Source organism: Cololabis saira, chromosome 3 (assembly GCF_033807715.1).
Source record: "Cololabis saira isolate AMF1-May2022 chromosome 3, fColSai1.1, whole genome shotgun sequence".
NCBI classification, from domain to species: domain Eukaryota; kingdom Metazoa; phylum Chordata; class Actinopteri; order Beloniformes; family Belonidae; genus Cololabis; species Cololabis saira.
The window spans coordinates 51,414,544-51,435,750 of record NC_084589.1 but is presented as its reverse complement, the minus strand read 5'-3'; the positions used below and the strand labels follow the sequence as shown (position 1 = coordinate 51,435,750).

General features: G+C 44.5%; 1 protein-coding gene across 1 annotated transcript in view; it reads right to left on the bottom strand.

Annotated features, from left to right (window-relative positions):
- Positions 1–818: 818 nt before the first annotated feature.
- Positions 819–21,207, bottom strand: part of thbs3a (thrombospondin 3a) — a 42,769-nt gene continuing 22,380 nt past the window's right edge. The window contains exons 12-23 of the mRNA XM_061717745.1: positions 19,889–19,999; positions 19,701–19,808; positions 19,448–19,607; positions 17,349–17,467; positions 17,209–17,261; positions 14,829–15,010; positions 14,565–14,743; positions 13,919–13,967; positions 13,631–13,827; positions 11,559–11,731; positions 3,612–3,751; positions 819–2,683 (exon numbers count right to left, since the gene is read on the bottom strand). Coding sequence (XP_061573729.1) covers positions 2,622–2,683; positions 3,612–3,751; positions 11,559–11,731; positions 13,631–13,827; positions 13,919–13,967; positions 14,565–14,743; positions 14,829–15,010; positions 17,209–17,261; positions 17,349–17,467; positions 19,448–19,607; positions 19,701–19,808; positions 19,889–19,999 — 1,533 coding nt within the window. The 3' untranslated portion in view covers positions 819–2,621. The remainder of the gene's footprint in view (positions 2,684–3,611; positions 3,752–11,558; positions 11,732–13,630; positions 13,828–13,918; positions 13,968–14,564; positions 14,744–14,828; positions 15,011–17,208; positions 17,262–17,348; positions 17,468–19,447; positions 19,608–19,700; positions 19,809–19,888; positions 20,000–21,207) is intronic.

Sequence of the window (21,207 nt, the reverse complement as noted above, 5' to 3'; positions counted from 1 at the left end):
TCCTGGTGGATCTGGATCTGGTCTCACCGGGAGTATCTGGGGTTGTAGTGGACCGGAACCAAATCAGACTGAGAAATTAAAACTGATCAATTAAAACAAAAGGAAAAAAAGGTGGGAAAACCGAATCCTGCCCCCTGGTTCCCGGTGGGGGGGCCCCTGGGGGGCCCCTGGGACATCCTGCCCCCTCGTTCCGGGGTCCACCGGGAACACGGGGGCAGGACTGGACCCAGACTCGCATGGTTGGTCAAAAGTTCTCGGGGAGAGGGGGGTTAGTTTGGTGCTTTTATGGAAAAAAGTCACCAGAAGGTCTAAAATACGGAAGCGTATTGCATTCACTAGAAAAAAAAAATCTTCTCTGTTTTTCTGAATTAACAAGTTAATTATCTCAGAATTCCGAGAAAAGTTTTAATTAAAAAAAAAATCTGCTCTGTTTTTCTGAATTAACGAGTTAATTATCTCAGAATTACGAGACAAATTTTAATAAAAAAAAAAATCTGCTCTGTTTTTCTGAATTAACGAGTTAATTATCTCAGAATTACGAGAAAAATTTTAATTAAAAAAAAAATCTGCTCTGTTTTTCTGAATTAACGAGTTAATTATCTCAGAATTACGAGACAAATTTTAATAAAAAAAAAAATCTGCTCTGTTTTTCTGAATTAACGAGTTAATTATCTCAGAATTACGAGAAAAATTTTAATTAAAAAAAAAATCTGCTCTGTTTTTCTGAATTATTGAGATAATTATCTCAGAATTTGGAAAACAATTTTAATGAAAAAAAAATTATTATTATTATTAAAACTTTTCTCTGGGATATTTTCTGAGATTCTGAATTCTGAGATAATTATCTCCTTAATTCAGAAAAACAGAGCAGAATTATTTTTTTTCCTTAAAACCTTTCTCCGAATTCTGAGATAATTATATCGTTAATTCAGAAAAATAGAGCAGATTTATTTTTTCTCAAGTGAATGCAACACGCTTCCGTACTAAAAAGACTAAATCTAGCAGCAAAAACACAAAGCCGGACTGGTCCCTGCTGTCTTTGGTCGTGTTCTGATGGACGTGGGTTGGGAGTGGACCGGAACCACCGCTGTACAATCTCAGGAAAGTTTGATACAAACAGTAAAAACTGGAAAAAGGTTTCCTCAGTTTCACATCAAAAGCTTTCAGGACCAACTTGAGGTGTTTTCTTCCAGAGGGAGGCGGCGCCAACGGCGAGGGATGGAAACGCTTCCTTTCATGAGTCAAAAAACAGACGAATGAAACCTACACATCCATCAATCAGTAAGCCCCGCCCCCCTTAGTTACTGTTGCCAACGGAGTAGTTTACAGTTTCACAGAGACGTCCGTCAGAGATGTTAAGGATTTGAAGTGGAACGTAAATGTGTCATGGCGGTAAATGTAGGAAATGTAAATTTAGATGATGTTGGTTCACAGAAGCCTCATTTTACCATCGTCATGGTTACAGATTCATGCACCGGAGGGGAAGATTAGTTCATTCACGTTGGTTAACTACTAGCAACCTAACGTTCGATTTAAAGCACTAACTTTGGAGTCAGCGGTGCAAGTTCCTCGGATACATCGATGTTTTTCTGTGGAACTAAAAACTGCAGAAGTCCGAGTTCGGGTCCCTGAGGAACTAATACTCGACAGCCGTGTTTGGGGGCGTGGCCGAGGGGGCGGGGCTTACTGATAGTTGTGTAGGTTATGTTTGTAGATGTTTTAAAGAACCAAATAGACGTGTGAATGGGTTGTTAGATGGACCTGGATTGTCGGGACCTTGGTGGTTAATTAACGTGAAATGTAGGCCTGTGTTGAAAAAAATCGATTTTCCGATTCTAAATCGATTCTCATATTAATTCGTAAAAATCGATTTGTATGCCTAAAGATAGATTTTTTTTCGTATTTACTTTTGGTATTTTTTTGGTTATGCCCAAAAAAGTAATGTTTTGTTGGACACAAGAATAACTACTGCCATGTTTTTGCCTTTAAATATGTTTAAAGGTAAGAAAACATTAAAGTTTTCAGTTATAATTGCATGAATTGTCTATATTTCATTACTTTATATACTGTCTTGGGGTTACATTTGCATAAAATGCTAAAAACCAAATTCTCAAAAATTAAAAACCAAAATAGACCGAAAATGGAAAAAATTAAAACGGAATGTGGGAAAAAATAAAAGCGATTTCATTCGTCTCTGTTTGCTGCCCTGGATCTGTTCATATCAGTCATATAATTCATGCCCAAAAAACAGTTTTAATAACACTAACCCAAATCAATATCGCAATCGGATCGAATCAAATCTTGATAATCGATTCTGAATCTTAAGAATCGGAATCGATTCTTGACATTTGAATGGATCCCCAGCCCTGGTGAAATGATTTAACTGTAGCTCTCATCAAAAGGATGCTTCATTCATACTTTTATTACTATAATTTTCTAGTTTCTGATTCTCTGAAAAGCATCAGAAGACACTGGCGGTGCGTTCGGGTGCGATTCCCCCAGACCCGTTTGTGTCGTTCGTCAGCATCGGTCCGGTTACACACAAACACTCGTTCGGACTACAGTTAAGGTGGATCCACGCGGTTCCGGGTTGGTGTTGGTGTTCAGTCCGTCTGACGGGCTCAGACCTGGTAGTGCAGCAGAACCTGTTTACGATGAGTCTTGAAGTCGTCCGGCACCGTGTCTGAAACGAGGACAGACCAGAATTAACATGAGAGTGACAGCCTGTCCTAACTGCACGCGAGCGTCCGACTATCGCGTCGCACTGCATGGAATCGGACGCTCTCTGTCCTGAAACACTGAAAGCGTTATCGGCCCCACGTTCTTTTGATTGACAGCTGAAACTTGCTTTTTAAAAGACTGATTTATGGTTCCGCGTTACACCAGCGCAGACCCTACGCCGTCGCGCACGGCGTCGCGCACCGTAGGGTCTGCGTTGGTGTAACGCGGAACCATAAATCAGCGGAACATAAATCAGCCTTTATTCATGCGCTCCTGAAAGAAACTCCTAAAATAACTCCTAAAAGAGTAAAGAGACAAGTAAAAGATGGGTGAGTACTTGTTATCTTTCTACGTTTGTACTTTCTAAAACAGAAAACAAGCTTGATATTGTGATATTTAAATGTTCTTCTATTTTCTTCCTGCCGCTCGCGTTGAAAGCCGGTTGAAAGTGCTGTAGGAAACAGTCATGATGAGGAACGGCTGATCCAGTTAGTTGAAATGAGAAGTTATCTCTATGATACCTCCTCATTTCACTACAAAAACTTCAATAAAGTGGCAGAAAGAAATATTATCTTATTATTATATCTTATTATCTTATCAGAACCTTCCAGCTCCCTGGCGATCTCCCTCCAGCAGCTGCCACTTTATTGAGGTTCTTGTATTGAAATGACTGTTTCCTACAGCGCTTTCAACCGGCTTTCAACGCGAGCGACAGGAAGAAAATAGAAACAGGTCGTCCGACAAATGTTCAGCTCAAAACGGCCAGTTAGGACAGTCTAATAGAAAATAAAGCAATGGAATTGTTTTTGTCGCTGACGCTCGCTCGCGTCGCATGCAGTGAGGACACGGTGTGAGAGGCCGAGGCTGAAAGGAGGGTGAACGGGTCGCACCGTTGCATCTGTAGCGCAGGTTGGACCAGATGATGTTTTCCTGGGAGAAGCAGAAGACGCCGAGCCGACCGCCTCGCATGGTGGTGTCGATGAGAACCTCCGAGTCGGCCACCAGGACGGCCCCCTCAAACAGCTTCACCCTGGACACACGGACACAGGTGGGGTCAGGCGGGGGACCGGGGTTCTGGCGATTCTGTCGACCAGGGGTCCCCAACCCTGGAGGACGAGGTTTCCCCAACCCTGGAGGACCAGGTTTCCCCAACCCTGGAGGACCAGGTTTCCCCAACCCTGGTCTAGGTCACCCGACACCCAAGAACATCATCCTCCATCACACAGAACACTGCGGTCAGAAAAGGGCTTTTTTCATGTGATGAGACGAGTATCAATAAGATGGTTATCAATAGTCGTATTGATCAGTCATCGTAAACACCAGGTCGGTCTGACATCATCAGAAGGACAATCGAAAAGCGTTTCCTGGAAACTAAAAACAGCACGAAACGCGAAACAACTTGAAAGAACAAGAATTCCGAGTTTTCTGATCACTGAGAGGCTGAAGTGCATTTCATCTGGACATGTTGGACACGTTGTCGGGGACGACGCATCCCAGCCTCTGTTCTCGCTCCTCAGACTCTGAATAGACTCTCCTCCTCCCTCCTCCTCCTCCTCCTCCTCCTCCTCCTCTTTTCTCTTTCTCCTCCTGACCGAATGACAAACGTCGGTTTAGAAGTTTCCCCTTCTGCCGCCAGAAACTTCGGACGGTTGTCTGGAGTCGGACTAATTCCTGGAGCCCCGGCAGCTGATCGATATCCCCGATCAATGAGGGTGTTTCCCAGCTGCACAGACGGAGCCGAGGAGAATCCCCTCGGGGCACCGGCAGGGTCCTCGCGGGCAGGGTTACCACCCGTCCCTTGAAATACGGAATTGTTAACGTAATTGGGAATTAAAAGTTTATTCCGTATTTCACGATTGTCCCATGAACGTCTGTCACACACATGAACAACGAACTAACAATAATGAACAAAATAAAGGACAGGATACATCAGCAACATGTTGTGGCAGGGTGGAGGAGCTGCAGCCACTCAGGCTGACGGGACACAGGTGTGGCCCGTCAGCCTCTCCACCCTGCCAGCCTTACAAGGGTCAGACTGAAGCTGAAGCTGGGGAGTGATGCTGTGCTTGTGCACATGTGGGTGTTTGCTTCTGGAAAATAAAGGGTTCTGCACTAAACTCATGAGTGGCTGCAGCTCCTCCACCCTGCCACAACATGTGTTGGTTCACTCTCTGTTATTTATTGATGTCATGTCGCTTCATTGGTTTCAGTTAATTCAACTAAGGTGAAACAAATATATTAAATATATTATTTCCCACTATATGCAAAGTGAGATATTTCAAGCCTTTATTTGTTATAATTTTGATGATTATGGCTCACAGTTTATGAAAACCCCAAATAAAAAATCTCAAAAAATTTGAATATTTTATGAGATGAATAAACAATTCAATCAATTCAAAATGATAACAGATAAAGGCTTAAAATATCTTGCCTTGCATGTAATGAGACTATGTAATATATTAGTTTCACCTTTTAAATTGAATTATTAAAATAAATTAACTTTTACACCATATTCTAATTTTCCAACCTTCACCTGTAGCTATATTTATATTTACCTGCGTGTACATCCTGGCTGATGTGGACGTACATAGCATTTCAGTTGCTATATGGTTGGCTATCTGTACAGTCAAGCAAGTTCAATGCTATTAAAGCACTTTAAACTTTAAATCAAAGCATTTTGTTTTTTCATATAAAATAAATGCATTTCTATGCAGTTTAGAAGTTTTGGGGATGTCCCTTTTTTTTGGGCGCCTGCGCTGCTGAAATCGGGGCGTCCCTTAGGCCACGTTTCCACATAGCCAGGTATTTACAAAAACGGATATTTCCCCCTCTACGTTTTTGAAAAATACCATCATTTACAGGAACCTGCATAAATAGCTGTTAAGGTGCTATGAGCAGCCAAACCTACAGGGGGCAGTGTAACGAGAAGATAAAGTCATGCTAGCCAATCAGAATCCTGGAAAAAAACATCAACAAATGACACGAGTAACTTCCAGTTACTTCCAAGATGAACGAAAGTCTTTGGTTTGGAGTGACAGAGAAGTTGAGTTACTTCTCAACATTTTGACTTTTTTCTCGGCCACCTACCCCCCTTTTTCTTTTGGACATTTCATCTTTTTTCACAAAATTTCGAATTTTTTCTCAAAATTTCGACTCTTTTCTCAACATTTCGACTTTTTTCTCGTCATTTTCAACTTTTTTCTCTGCATTTCATCTTTTTTCTCAAAATTTTGACTTTTTTCTCAACATTTCGTCTTTTTTCTCAAAATTTCTCAAAAACAGATATTTCCCTTTCTACGTTTTGAAAAATACCATCATTCCCAGGAACCTGCATAAATATCTGTTAAGGTGCTATGAGCAGCAAAACCTACAGGGGGCAGTGTAACGAGAAGATAAAGTCATGCTAGCCAATTAGAATCCTGGAAAAAAACATCAACAAATGACACGAGTAACTTCCAGTTACTTCCAAGATGAACGAGAGTCTTTGGTTTGGAGTGACAGAGAAGTGGAGTTACTTTTAAAGCAGCACAACGTAACTTTCAGCTTTTGTTGAGTTTGGCGGCTCCTTTGGACAAAAGCGGTAGTGCTTTACCAGAAAGAACACTACATTTCCCATGAGCACCAGCGCGTACTGCCGGAAAGATCCTGTCCCCGTCGCGTGCATTTGTTTTCCCAGAGGAAATTCTTGAGCATGCGCAGACTGCAATATCCGATCCCTCGTATACACGAATCCGGCGACCGGTTTGTGTGTGCCGGCATCTTGCGGCGGCGCCATTGCTGCGATGGCAGGTGTCAATCTGCCACCGCAGCGCAGTTATTGTAACCTGCCGCTCTACAGCATCATTATAGCTGGATTGATGATGTTAGACAGTGGCCTCCCATAAGTAATGAAGGTATCTTAAATTAATGCTGATGTCAATTTATAAATAATGATTTGTTTGAGCGATAAGCAGGAAAGAATAGAGGAATAGGGAGATAAGGGAGTGTATGATTAAACACTGTAATATAGCATACGTTACGTGTGACGTTAGCAGCGCGAAATGTAATCATTATGGAAAGGCTACGTCATTAAAAAAACAACAACAACACCTGTTTATGTTTTGTTTTATTTTAGGTATCCAAGAATATTTTATTGATCGCCTGGCGTCCGATGACCAAAAAAAACGCAATTACAGGTCTCTAATTGAAGGGCAGAACTATCTCAGCTCCGGATGATACAGAATACATACATACATAACCCCAATCTGCAGATAAAAATAGTTTGTTGAGGAAAAAATATCAACTCTATTTGTAGCTGCAGAAGAAAAAAATTATCTCACGAGGAAAAGAAAAATATTGCTCACGCCTCGGAGCCTCTTCAGCATAATATAGCTGTCAAAAAAAAGAAAAGAGAAGTAAGAGTAATAAAAAAGATGTACTGTATGTTGTACTATTATTCAAATTTATTGAAACACATGGCGAGTCAAACATTTACCAAAGCAGCTGCCAAACACTCCTAAACAAGGTAGTAAGACGGTGGTTCTGCAGAACTGCGGCAGTAAATCCTCATCGGAGCTCCACTCTTTGATAGGGATTTCATATGAACCCAAACCGTTAATAATCATTATTTGCTCCATATACCGCTCCCTGGCTTCCTTGTTTAAGGTATCCCGGTAAATTCCAGTTCCTTTCCAGCAGTTTAACTTTTTTTTTTTGCGTTCCGTCTGTTCACTTGGTGAAACAGAAAAGTAGTTTTGAAAGTCCGTCCCGTCTTCATTCACTATCAAAACAAATGCACGTGACGGGACAGGAGTTTTCCGATGATACAAATACATTAAGAGAGACTGGCAGGGAGCGGACATAAATAATGTCCGCTCCCTATAATCTATTATATGTAATATAATAGATCCATGGGAGCGCTGGAGCGGAGCCGCCACCGCAGTAATGGCGGCCGCTCGACTTTTTGCTGGACTCGTGTATACATGGCGTTAACATTCCGACTGTGAACGGGTTATCTAGGTGCTGCAACCCGATTACTAAATGTCCGACATAGGTCCGAAATAGGTCCGAAGTAGATGGGGTTCAGGTGTTTACATGCAGTTTAAAAGTCCGAACGATGTCTTATACGATCAGAAACCCGATTGAACTGCTGCATGTAAACGTACTATAGGTGTTGACAAAAGTGCATACCTGAAGGTGACGAACGTCTTTACATCCTTCAACATCTCTTGTCCATGACGACGGCTACAAGGGCTTGTAGCGAGTGAACGCCGGGCCAATGTTTATTCTTGTCCGGGCATTTAGCTTGTTACTCTCCCACTTTCTTTTTTCGCCTCCTCCGATAAAACTTTTATTTTCTTCAGTTTTTTCGCTACTTCGGCCATGACACCAGCTTCTGCTGAGCTTTCGCTCCACGCCCCGCCCAGCTTTGGTCTCGACTACGAATCGGGAAGGAGGGGGAAGTGACGTATGCCGTAAAGCAGTCAAAGATTTGTAGTTTTTTAGTGTGGCAGGGTTCCTACCATGCACCTCAAAGTTACATAGTGCCAGTGAAGGCGATACAGACCCCTCAGACCATGACAGAGGTTCATTAAACCTGTTGGAAGTTGATGTTCCATCACAATGATGATGATGAAATATTAGATTAAGCTGGAAAAGTTACATAGTGCTGCTTTAAGTGTGACTTTAGAATATAAAATATTGTAAACGCAGGTGTCACTCATGACGCTGGTGACGTTTCTGTCTCATAATGTGACGTTCTGAAGCCTAAATGTCCGTTTCTCTCTGTTTACAAGCAAACCTGAAGATGGAGTTTTAGCAAATCTCCACTTTGGCCGGAGTTTCCAGAAATGATTGTTTTTGGTGACTTTGAGCTTGAAAACACCCCCGTGTAAACGGGGCCTCATTGGTGTTTGTGAAAGGTGCTCCCTCCTCGCGGGGCCCGTTTCTCCGACTGCTTACAGTAGAGTTCACTCCTCCCGCGCCTCCCCGGCTCATCTGCATATCAACGGCCGCCGAGGCGGATTCTTGCCAGGGCTCCGGTCGCCATGGAGACCAGCACAATGGAGGACCGGGGGGCCCCGGGGCCACAAAGGAGCTTCAGAGGGAAGGAATGCAGCAAAACGGAGAGAAAGAAAGAGGCGAAAAGAAGGACGACGGACACGTTTAAGAGACATCTGCAGGCCGAGGGAGTACTACAGTACTACAGTAGTACTGAAGTACTGAAGTTACTGTAGTACCAGTACTGGGTACAGTACTGCACATAGCTGCCGTCTAAGTACTACAGAGTACTGAAGTTACTGTAGTACCAGTACTGGGTACTGTACTGCACATAGCTGCCAGCCGGGTACTACAGAGTACTGAAGTACCTCCAGTTACTGTAGTATAAGTACTAGGTACAGTACTGGTACTACAGAGTACCGAAGTACCTCAAGTTACTGTAGTACCAGTACTGGGTATAGTATGGCACATAGCTGCCGGCCGAGTACTACAGAGTACTGAAGTTACTGTAGTACCAGTACTGGGTAAAGTACTGGTACTACAGGGTACTGAAGTACCTCTGGTTACTGTAGTATAAGTACTGGGTACAGTACTGGTACTACAGAGTACTGAAGTACCTCAAATTACTGTAGTACCAGTACCAGGTACAGTACTGGTACTACAGTAGTACTGAAGTTACTGTAGTTCCAGTACTGGGTACAGTACTGCACATAGCTGCAAGCTGTGTACTACAGAATACTGAAGTACCTCAAGTTACAGTAGTACCAGTACTGGGTACAGTACTGGTACTACAGAGTACTGAAGTACCTCTGGTTACTGTTGTATAAGTACTAGGTACAGTACTGCACATACAGTAGCTGCCAGCCGGGTACTACAGAGTACTGAAGTTACTGTAGTACCAGTACTAGGTACAGTACTGGTACTACAGAGTACTGAAGTACCTCAAGTTACTGTAATACTAGTACTGGGTACAGTACGGCACATAGCTGCCGTCTAAGTACTACAGAGTACTGAAGTACATCCAGTTACTGTAGTACCAGTACTGGGCACAGTACTGGTACTACAGAGTACTGAAGTACCTCCGGTTACTGTAGTATAAGTACTGGGCACAGTACTGGTACTACAGAGTACTGAAGTACCTCCGGTTACTGTAGTATAAGTACTGGGTACACTATACTGTAGTATAAGTACTGGGTACAGTACGGCACATAACTGCCAGCTGAGTACTACAAAGTACTGAAGTACCTCCGTTACTGTAGTACCAGTACTGGGCACAGTACCGGTACTACAGAGTACTGAAGTACCTCATGTTACTGCAGTATTAGTACTAGGTACAGTACGGTACATAGCTGCCAGCGTGGTACCACAGAGTACTACTGCAGAGTATTTTGTTCTTTCTTCTTCCACAAATAAAAACGTTTTTTTCATGTTTTTTAGTATTTGTACTACAAATGTCACTTGTTGTTTTGATGGTTTAGATTATTATTTATATGTATTATTATTATATATTTATGTTATTTTTAACTACTTTTAAATGAACCTGCAGAAGTACCTGTATCACAAAATACTACCGTACATGCTGTACTGTAGTATACCATCTAGTACTACACACATACTCTGGTACTACGTCATTAGTACTGTTCCAGTAGTGATGAAGTAAATATTGATCAACCTGATGGAAAATAAAATAAACGACAATAAAAGAAAATGGTTTATTTCTTTTTTCTAGTTTCAGAAGTTAAATGTTTTATTTGTTTTCAGGAAACTTTTAAAATCACTTTCTACTCTGAATGTTGGAAACCAGAACTGGCAGGAACCAACGACCCGTTGCAGACCTGGTTCTGACCGGTTTTGACCCATTTGCAGGTCTGGTTCTATGGGGCTAGAACAGTCTCATAATTCACAAATGCACACGCCGATCCCCAAATGCACAGAACAGTTCACTCGTGCGTAGGACAAGATACACAGATGTATTTTTGATGCACACACAAATATGTGTATCTTGTCGTGTGAACGTGTGAAACGGTCTGTGCATTTGTGAATTTTGTCCTGTGCATTTGTGAATTTTGTCCTGTGCATTTGTGAATTTTGTCCTGTGCATTTGTGAATTTTGTCCTGTGCATTTGTGAATTTTGTCCTGTGCATTTGTGAATTTTGTCCTGTGCATTTGTGAATTTTGTCCTGTGCATTTGTGAATTTTGTCCTGTGCATTTGCGGATCGGTCTGTGCATTTGTGAATTTTGTCCTGTGCATTTGTGGTTCGGTCTGTGCATTTGTGAATTTTTGTCCTGTGCATTTGTGAATCGGTCTGTGCATTTGTGAATCGGTCTGTGCATTTGTGAATCGGTCTGTGCATTTGTGAATCGGTCTGTGCATTTGTGAATTGGTCCGTACATTTGTGAATCGGTCTGTACATTTGTGAATCGGTCTGTACATTTGTGAATTTTGCCCTGTGCATTTGTGAATCGGTCTGTGCATTTGTGAATTTTGTCCTATGCATTTGTGAATCGGTCTGTGCATTTGTGAATCGGTCTGTGCATTTGTGAATCGGTATGTGCATTTGTGAATTTTGTCCTGTGAATTTGTGAATTCTGTCCTGTGCATTTGTGAATTTTGTCCTGTACATTTGCGGATCGGCGTGTGCATTTGTGAATTATGAGACTGTCCAAGCTCCATATGGTTCTGACCCTTTTTGACCCGTCTGCAGGTCCAGTTTTTACCCGTTTTGACCCGACTGTGGCTCCGGTCTGAACTCTTCCACAGGTCTGAGTCCGGTCCGGTTCTGGTCTCACCTGATGTAGCCCACCTGCGGCCGGTGGCTGAGCTGCCAGCGGTACCAGGTCTGGTTCTGGTCTCACCTGATGTAGCCCACCTGCGGCCGGTGGCTGAGTTGCCAGCGGTACGAGGTCTTGTCCTTCCAGCCCACGTTGCGCGGGTCCTTCCAGAGCAGACGCACCTCCCCGGGCGTGTCTCCCGTGTGCCACAGGGCGTTCCTCAGGAACTCCCCCGGCCCGGTCCGGGACTTCACCACCTGCAGGACAGAACCTCAGGTGAGTGGTTCTGAAGGCCCGGCCCCGGAACAGGTGGACCCAGACATACATATACACACAGACATATATACACACAGACATATACACATATACAGTACACACACACAGACATATACACATAGACATATATACACACAGACATATACACACAGACATATACACATAGACATATATACACACAGACATATATACACAGACATATACACACAGACATATACACACAGACATATACACACAGACATATACACATAGACATATATACACACAGACATATACACACAGACATATACACATAGACATATATACACATAGACATATATACACAGACATATACATATAGACATATACACACAGACATATACACACAGACATATATACACATAGACATATACACACAGACATATACACACAGACATATATACACACATACATATACACATAGACATATACACACAGACATATACACACAGACATATACACATAGACATATATACATAGATGCCTCATTGACCGTTGGAGGCATTTATGTATATATGTCTATGTGTGTATTTCTATGTATGCATGTCTATGAATATATGTCTGTGTGTATGTGTTTATGTGTATTCATGGGTTTCAGTCACGTGACATTTTTGTTGTCAGCGCCATCTTGAGGACCAACCGAGGACCTTCACGTCGCGCAGCCAATATGACGTCTCACCTAATAACTCACTTAACTCCCGAAGAAGAGCAACGGTATCTACAGAAAATTGACACTTTAGGTTTCGATCCGTATCTAATATCTAATCAATTACTGACTCCACTCCAGTCTGCCAAAAACCTGCCAGATTTGTCGTTTGCGGACATAAATCTACCTGGTCCACAATCCTTCTCCATACACCGGCGAAGCTCCAAGCCGTTTCCCAAATCCAACTCAGCCTGGATCATTTCTCGTGTCCTCTGCTTTTTCCCCACATCTCAGTAATGATCTGACATGCTGACATATTTGCTGCATTTAACACATGGATCTATTATAAAACCACTTTAACACCACACGCCGCTCATTCCACGCTGTTTGCTGTTTGATTGCGTCACCACACGCATTTATTAAATGTTGTTTTTTTTCCCCACTTACAGGACCTTTTCTCTCCCTCCCGTCCGATGTTCCGGGACCTATATAAATTATATAGGTCCCGGAACATTATATAATATAATAATAGGATATTATTTATTTCTGCCACTTTATTGTGGTTTTTGTGCTGAAATGAGGAGGAATCATAGAGATAACTTCTCATTTCAACTAACTGGATCAGCCGTTCCTCATCATGACTGTTTCCTACAGCGCTTTCAACGGGCTTTCAACACGAGTGACAGGAAGAAAATAGAAGAACATTTAAATATCACAATATCCCACGGCCCACTTAAAGCACTGGTAAAAGGTCAATCCCGTTTTTTTAGACTTATTATATATATATATAATAATATATATTATTATTGTCGCATCCCACGGCACAACAGATGGACGGCATGTTGCAAGTCGGTCCTCAAGATGGCGCTGCGAGTACTGTGTGACGTCACATGATATCGATGAATATGTCTATGTATATATGTCTTTGGTCCATGAGGTGTCTATGTATACATGGGTCTATGGGTGGACCAGGAGGACCAGGTAGGACCATGTAGGACCAGGTAGGACCATGTAGGACCAGGTAGGACCAGGTAGGACCATGTAGGACCAGGAGGACCAGGTAGGACCAGGTAGGACCAGGTAGGACCATGTAGGACCAGGAGGACCAGGTAGGACCATGTAGGACCAGGTAGGACCATGTAGGACCAGGTAGGACCAGTAGGACCAGGTAGGACCAGGTAGGACCAGTAGGACCAGGTAGGACCAGGTAGGACACCTTGAGCTGCAGGGCGGGCTGCGCCGTGGCCCGGAAGGGGAGGGACTGCCAGTACGCCTGCTCCGTCTGCTTCCACATCACCACGTAGAAGCTGGACGAGTCCTGGTAGCCGAAGATGAAGCCGGCGTAGTCGTCGTCCGTCACCGTGTTGACGTGGAACGTTCCCTCGAAGTCGACGCCGTTGAAGGCCGTGTAGCCTGGGGACACACCGAAGAGGGGACGTGGTGAGGAGGAGGACGGGGGGACGCACTGGGGAGACTGTGATGGACCGGGATCTGAACCACCTACCCACAGCTAAACCAGGGTCACTGTTCATCGTCTGGACGATCTCCATGCCCTGGAAACAGCCGTTAGTGTCATTGTTGACATTGTTATTGAGAATATAAGTCCCGCTTCAGTTCTCTTCGATGAAAGACAGTCTTTTTGTGTCCAAACTACCACACTTATACCGATGACACACAACTCTATATTTAAACTGGTACACACTGGTAGTAGGGCTGGGCGATTTTGGACAAAAATAAAATCCCGATTTTTTTCTCTGAAAACCCGATTTTCGATTTTGATTTCGATTTTTTTGGTAAAACTACAAAAGACAATGGAATAAATTGTTTCAAATATTTTATCTTTATTTTTAAAAATTTTCCCTATTGGGAATGAAGTGCAATTGAAAGATACTGTAAATCCTCCTTGAGTTTAGTAAAGTGACAACATTTACAATTTTCTTGACCAAACAAAGATGACTATGTCTGTAATGCAGCCAGCTGCAAAAAAGGAAAATCCATTTTCCGATTTTCCTTTTTTTAACATCGTCTTGATTGATAAATCCTATTTAGATTTAAAATCGATTAATCGCACAGCCCTAACTGGTAGTATAGACCGATACATACTCCTCGTCAGAAACGTTGGCGTTGGTTGGTGTTGGGGGCGGAGTCACCTGATTCAGCACCACCCAGCTGGGGTCGATCTGGGCGTCGCCCTCGGGGTCCAGGATCACCGTCTGGAAGGCTCTGAAGTCCGTCAGCGTGACCTCGGCGCTCTCCGGACACACGTCCACCAGATCCATAACGGCGTCGTTGTCGAAGTCGTTCTCGCAGACGTCTCCGACGCCGTTGGCTGAGGACGGACAGACGGCAGCGGCTGAAGGACGGACAGACTCCCTCCAATCCCGATTGAGACGCCGGCACCGCGGCAGCTTTACCGTCAGAGTCCTTCTGGTAGGGGTTGACGATCAGTCTGCAGTTGTCGTAGTCGTCCAGGACGCCGTCGTTGTCGTCGTCGTGGTCGCAGTCGTCTCCGAGACCGTCGTTGTCGGAGTCCAGCTGGGAGCTGTTGGCGATGTCGGGACAGTTGTCCCTGCTGTCCTGGTGGCCGTCTCCGTCCCTGCGGAGATCCAACGGGAACAGCGCGTCCATCAATTCAATTCAATTTTATTTATAAAGCGTGTATAACTCATCTCAGCACGCAGCTCCTGAAGCTCTGGCCTGCAAACATGCACAAAAGAGAAAAAGAGGGGGCAGACCAGCACAACAAACTACAAGAACGATGGACAACAATGATGTCTATGAGATACTTACAATTAATAAAAAATGTAAGAGAAGAGAAGAACGCTAACTAGAGGTTTACTAAACACTAACTAGAGGTTTACTAAATGCTAGTGATTCACCGAAATCCAAATTTGTGGCCGAAACCGAAACCGAAAATAATAATAAACACTTGGCCGAATACCGAACAATACCCAACATGGTTCTTCGCAGTTTTTCATTTATTTTGCCAATTTTTTCACCATTGCATAAATGAAATAAATTTGATTTAGGCATGCTTTTCAAAGAAAAAAATCTTTTACAAAATTACAAGGTAGAAAATATTTATTGAACATAAAAAACTGAACATTTTTTAATTTCCCAGCATTATGTTGTTTTGGTTCCATCTCCTGGTGAATGTTAGGTAAAATTCTTATGTGGTGAATTTTTGGTTGGCCAACGATTTATGTTTGTGGTGCAACAGTTACGGGAGCGGCCAGTCTATTTCCTTATATTACAACGCCGTTATTAATTGTTCGTTTTTTTTCCCACTTATTCCACCGAACACCGAAAGTGTTTTTTTGCCATTTTCGGCCGAACAATTTCGGTTACCGAACAATTTCGGTTACCGAACCATCGGTGCATCACTACTAAACGTTAACTAGACGTAAACTAAACGCTAACTAGAGATTTACCAACACCAGCTAGAGGTTTACTAAACACTAACTATAGGCTTTACTAAACAGAAAGGTTTTAAGTTTAGTTTTAAAGGTGGAGGTGGTGTCAGCCTCCTTAACCCAGATTGGAAGTTGTTTCCATAGTAATGGTGCCTGATAGCAGAACGCCCGCCCTCCAGATCTATGTTTAGATACTCTAGGAACTACGAGTAAACCTGCAGTCCGGGAACGGAGAACTCTGTTAGGAACACGAGGAACTATCAGGTCACTGACTCGGGTGAAAAGTTTGTTTGGTGTGAACAAGATCCAACTACACCCTTTAAATATTTGCGTTATTGCAGTCGGAGCCGTTTCAAATGTCGTTTCGGTGAAGTCACGAATAACTGCTGCGTTAAGACGTACGGCCAGGTGGGAACAGCTGATACAGATCCTGGAAGACCGACCAACAACCGGTATCAACCCGTTAAAATAACCACCAAACGAAACATATTCGCTCCACTAGGCCTTTATATCTATATTTATAAGTTAGTGCATCGCTAAACGCCAGCAAACGTGATGAATGACAAGGAAGTGACCACAGCTAGCCATTGGCTATGCTGACCTGTCAATCAAACATCTATGCCACTAATTATAGACATTTGTTGTTTTATATAATTTTACCAGAAAATGGTACAAAATATTTCATCATCCGTGCAGTCGTCATGGATGCAACGTGTAACCGTGGAGACCAACACTGTAAAGATGTTTATTTCTGCTGTAAAACCTGCAGGTCTGGATCTGGACCCTAGTGGTCTGTAGAGGACCTGCAGGTCTGGATCTGGACCCTAGTGGTCTGTAGAGGACCTGCAGGTCTGGATCTGGACCCTAGTGGTCTGTAGAGGACCTGCAGGTCTGGATCTGGACCCTAGTGGTCTGTAGAGGACCTGCAGGTCTGGATCTGGACCCTAGTGGTCTGTAGAGGACCTGCAGGTCTGGATCTGGACCCTAGTGGTCTGTAGAGGACCTGCAGGTCTGGATCTGGACCCTAGTGGTCTGTAGAGGACCTGCAGGTCTGGATCTGGACCCTAGTGGTCTGTGGAGGACCTGCAGGTCTGGATCTGGACCCTAGTGGTCTGTAGAGGACCTGCAGGTCTGGATCTGGACCCTAGTGGTCTGTAGAGGACCTGCAGGTCTGGATCTGGACCCTAGTGGTCTGTGGAGGACCTGCAGGTCTGGATCTGGACCCTAGTGGTCTGTAGAGGACCTGCAGGTCTGGATCTGGACCCTAGTGGTCTGTAGAGGACCTGCAGGTCTGGATCTGGACCCTAGTGGTCTGTAGAGGACCTGCAGGTCTGGATCTGGACCTTAGTGGTCCAGAGGAGGGTGTGAGTGCGAGACATACATGTCCTGGTTGGTGTCGCAGACGTCTCCCACCAGGTCGTTGTCCACGTCCGTCTGAGGGGGAGACATATTGATGACCCGCGTGTTATTGATCAGTGATCACATCCCGCCGCGGCTCAGGTGCCGCCCAACCCGTCCTACCTGCATGGGGTTGCTGAGCTCGGGACAGGAGTCGCAGGCGTCTCCGACCCCGTCCCGGTCTCTGTCCGTCTGCATCGGGTTCGGCACCTTCGGACAGTTGTCCAGAACGTTGGGAATCCCTGGACACAACAACCACAACACTGAACTGAGAGGTGGTTTTCTATCATAATGAAGACTCGCATGGACGGGAGGGGGGTGTTCCCGGCGACGGCCATCCAACCGAGCACCGCAGCCTTCATGGCACCGGTCTCCAACCTCTTTGTTATGTTAGGAGGGTGATACGGAAGGAGCCAGGGAAGGTCTTGAACAATGAGGGAAGTGTATTTATCATTGTGTGCACATGTGTGTGTGTGCGTATTTGTATAAATGGTAAGTCTTGGAACTATGCCCCAAAGGTTCTATAGCTTCATCCGACTGTACGAAGGTGCATCAAGGGGAAGGAACCATGTTCCTGTTGGGAGGTTCTACAAATCCATCAAACTGTACGCAGGTACTGTTGAGGGGAAGGAACCTTGTTCCTTTCGGAGAAGTAATAACGATCCATTCAACTGTACAGAGGTACTGGCAACGTCAAGGAACCTTGTTCCTGTTGGAGGGTTCTATAGATCCATCCGACTGTACGAAGAGTCTGTAGAGGTGAAGGAACCTTGTTCCTGTTGGGAGTGTCTCTAGATCCATCGACTGTACGAAGGTGCATCAAGGGGAAGGAACCTTGTTCCTTGTGCCATTGTTTATGTAATAACTGCTCGGGGGTCATGTTCTGGGTATGGGTCTCTGTAAAGCGTCTAGAGACAACTCTGTTGTATTAGACGCTATATAAATAAAATTGAATTGAATTGAATTGAATTCCTGTTGGAGGGTTTTATAAATCCATCCGACTGTACGAAGGTGCTGTCGAGGTGAAGGAACCATGTTCCTGTTGGGAGTGTCTCTAGATCCATCCAACGGTACGAAGTTGCTGTCGAGGTGAAGGAACCTTGTTCCCGTTGGAGGGTTTTATAGATCCATCCGACTGTACGAAGGTGCTGTAGAGGTGAAGGAACCTTGTTCCCGTTGGGAGTGTCTCTAGATCCATCGACTGTACGAAGGTGCTGTAGAGGTGAAGGAACCTTGTTCCCGTTGGGAGTGTCTCTAGATCCATCGACTGTACGAAGGTGCTGTAGAGGTGAAGGAACCTTGTTCCTGTTGGGAGTGTCTCTAGATCCATCGACTGTACGAAGGTGCTGTAGAGGTGAAGGAACCTTTCTGTTGGAGGGTTCTATAGATCCATCCATCTGGTTGAGGCGGCCGGTAATAAGTCACAGATTCTGTTTGTGACTTTCATGGACAGACTTTCTAGGCAGTCAGGCGATGGAAGGGTTCTGGGTTCTGATTCCATCTCGGCTTTTGCAGATGATGTGTTTTTTTTCAAACCAGGATCAAATCTGAGACTATAGTTCTCTGTCGGTAACGGGTGGCGTGACCTCTCCGGGTCGGGGACAAGGTGCTGCCTCGGGTGGAGCAGCTTAAGGAGAAAAAAGGTAGAAACCACCTGGATGGATAGAAGGATGGACGGATGGATGGATGGATGGATGAAAGGAAGGAAGGAAGGAAGGAAGGAAGGAAGGAAGGAAGGAAGGAAGGAAGGAAGGAAGGAAGGAAGGAAGGAAGGAAGGAAGGATAGAAGGACAGATGGATGGATGGATGAAAGGAAGGAAGAAAGGAAGGAAGGACGGACGGAATGAAGGAAAGAAGGAAGGAAGGAAGGAAGGAAGGAAGGAAGGAAGGAAGGAAGGAAGGAAGGAAGGAAGGACGGAATGAAGGAAAGAAGGAAGGATAGAAGGACAGATGGATGGATGAAAGGAAGGAAGGAAGAATAGAAGGAAGGAAGGAAGGATTGAAGGAAGGAAGGAAGGAAGGAAGGAAGGAAGGAAGGAAGGAAGGATAGAAGGTCGCATGGATGGATGGATGAAAGGAAGGAAGGAAGGAAGGAAGGAAGGAAGGAAGGAAGGAAGGAAGGAAGGAAGGAAGGAAGGCTGGATGGACGGACGGACGTCCAAAAAACAAGGAAAAGTGTTTGGGACAAGACAAAGTAACGGGTGAAGACGTTTGTCTCTCACCGTCCCCGTCGATGTCCTGGTCGCAGGCGTCTCCCTGCCCGTTGTTGTCCGTGTCCTCCTGGTCGCTGTTGGGGACGGTGGGACAGTTGTCGCAGGCGTCTCCGAACGAGTCGCTGTCCGAGTTCTGCTGGTCTTTGTTGGGGACCAGACGACAGTTATCCTGCGGGACAGAGGGGACAGAGGACACAGAGGTCACATGACCACACGGCAGCTGTCGACGTCCCCAACACCGCGAGACCCGTCTTTATCCAACCTCCACGTTCTTGATGCCGTCTCCGTCCGCGTCCTCGTCACACTGGTCCCCGATGCCGTCGTTGTCGGCGTCCTCCTGACCCGAGTTCGGGGTGAACACGCAGTTGTCCTGGAGGGACAGAGACAAAGTCTGTCACGCACTTCCTGGACCTGAACCAGAGACGTCCACGGCGGGACGCGGCGGCCGACCTGTTTGCAGTGCTTGTCGTTGTCCATGCAGGGCAGCGCGCGGTCCGGGTAGCCGTCGATGTCCGTGTCCTTCCCGCAGGTGTTGCCGTTCCCGGCCCAGCCCACGTTGCACTGCAAACACACACTCGTCATCAACGGTACCAGGACAACAGGACTGTCCACGATAGCACGCACACTCCAGAAGAAGGAGACCGGAGAGAAAGACCGGAGAGAAAGACCGGAGAGACTGCCGTGTCTCGTGTCATAGACGAGGTTCGACCTTCACACGCTTGAATCTGCTTCAGAACCACGAAAATGTAAATGTAGACCTTTTCTTTTTAGTCGACACAAAATCCGGCACTAAATGCATTTGTAAAAAAGCCTGTAATAGTTATAACTGCGAATGTGCAGTCTGTCTAACCGATTGTTCCTACATATGTTGGATTATCTTTTTGAAATGTCACAATTAATATTTAATTCGCTTTTTTGTTCTGCTGCAAACTGTGCTGTTTTCTGTTTAAATTGTGTTTTTATATTTTGATTGTTGTACGGCGAGCTTGAGTGCCATGAAAGGCGCCTAACAAAATAAATTGTATTATTATTATTATTATTAGAAGTGAAAGGGTCCTACTTTAAAATCGCCGTGCGTATTTATGAGGTCAATCAGGAGCTACACCAGCGTCTCCATGACGACCTGGACTCATTCATGTCACGTTCTGTTTGCTCTCTCTCTCTTTTGTGCGCGTCTGCAGGCCAGAGCTTCAGGAGTTGCATGCCGACCTGCAGCTCCGCCCTCTGATCATCCCACTGCTGCTTCCACCTGCCTGTGTGGTAGGTAGCCCCCCCCCGAACACCTCAGTGTCTGCTGTCTACATCTGTTTATATAGTCATCCCTGTATTTCACCAGTTAGCCATAAAAAAAAAATTACATGCGTAATAAATTTCATGCTTCACAAAACCACTAAATAGCCAAAAAAAGGTTCAGGCTCCAAACAAAGACTACAATTAAATTGAGTAGATTAAGACAAATAAAATATCAGTGAGTTTATTGTGTAAGTTTCTACTTTTCTCTGCCATAATGGAAACCTTTTTGTAAATGATTTCTCCTAAATATTGAATAAAAACCAGGAAAAGGAGGCAAAATATATATTTTTCCGCCCAATCGGGGTGAAACTTGTCCAACCTGGCAACACAGATTTAGAACCTTCACGGGAGATTCTCCTCAAAACGATGAAATAAACTTTTTAACAATGACTGGATACATTCCCTCTAAAATTAAGACCCTTGGATTGAGATTTAAGACGAATTAAGACATTTAAAGGCCTTATTTTAGCAAAAAT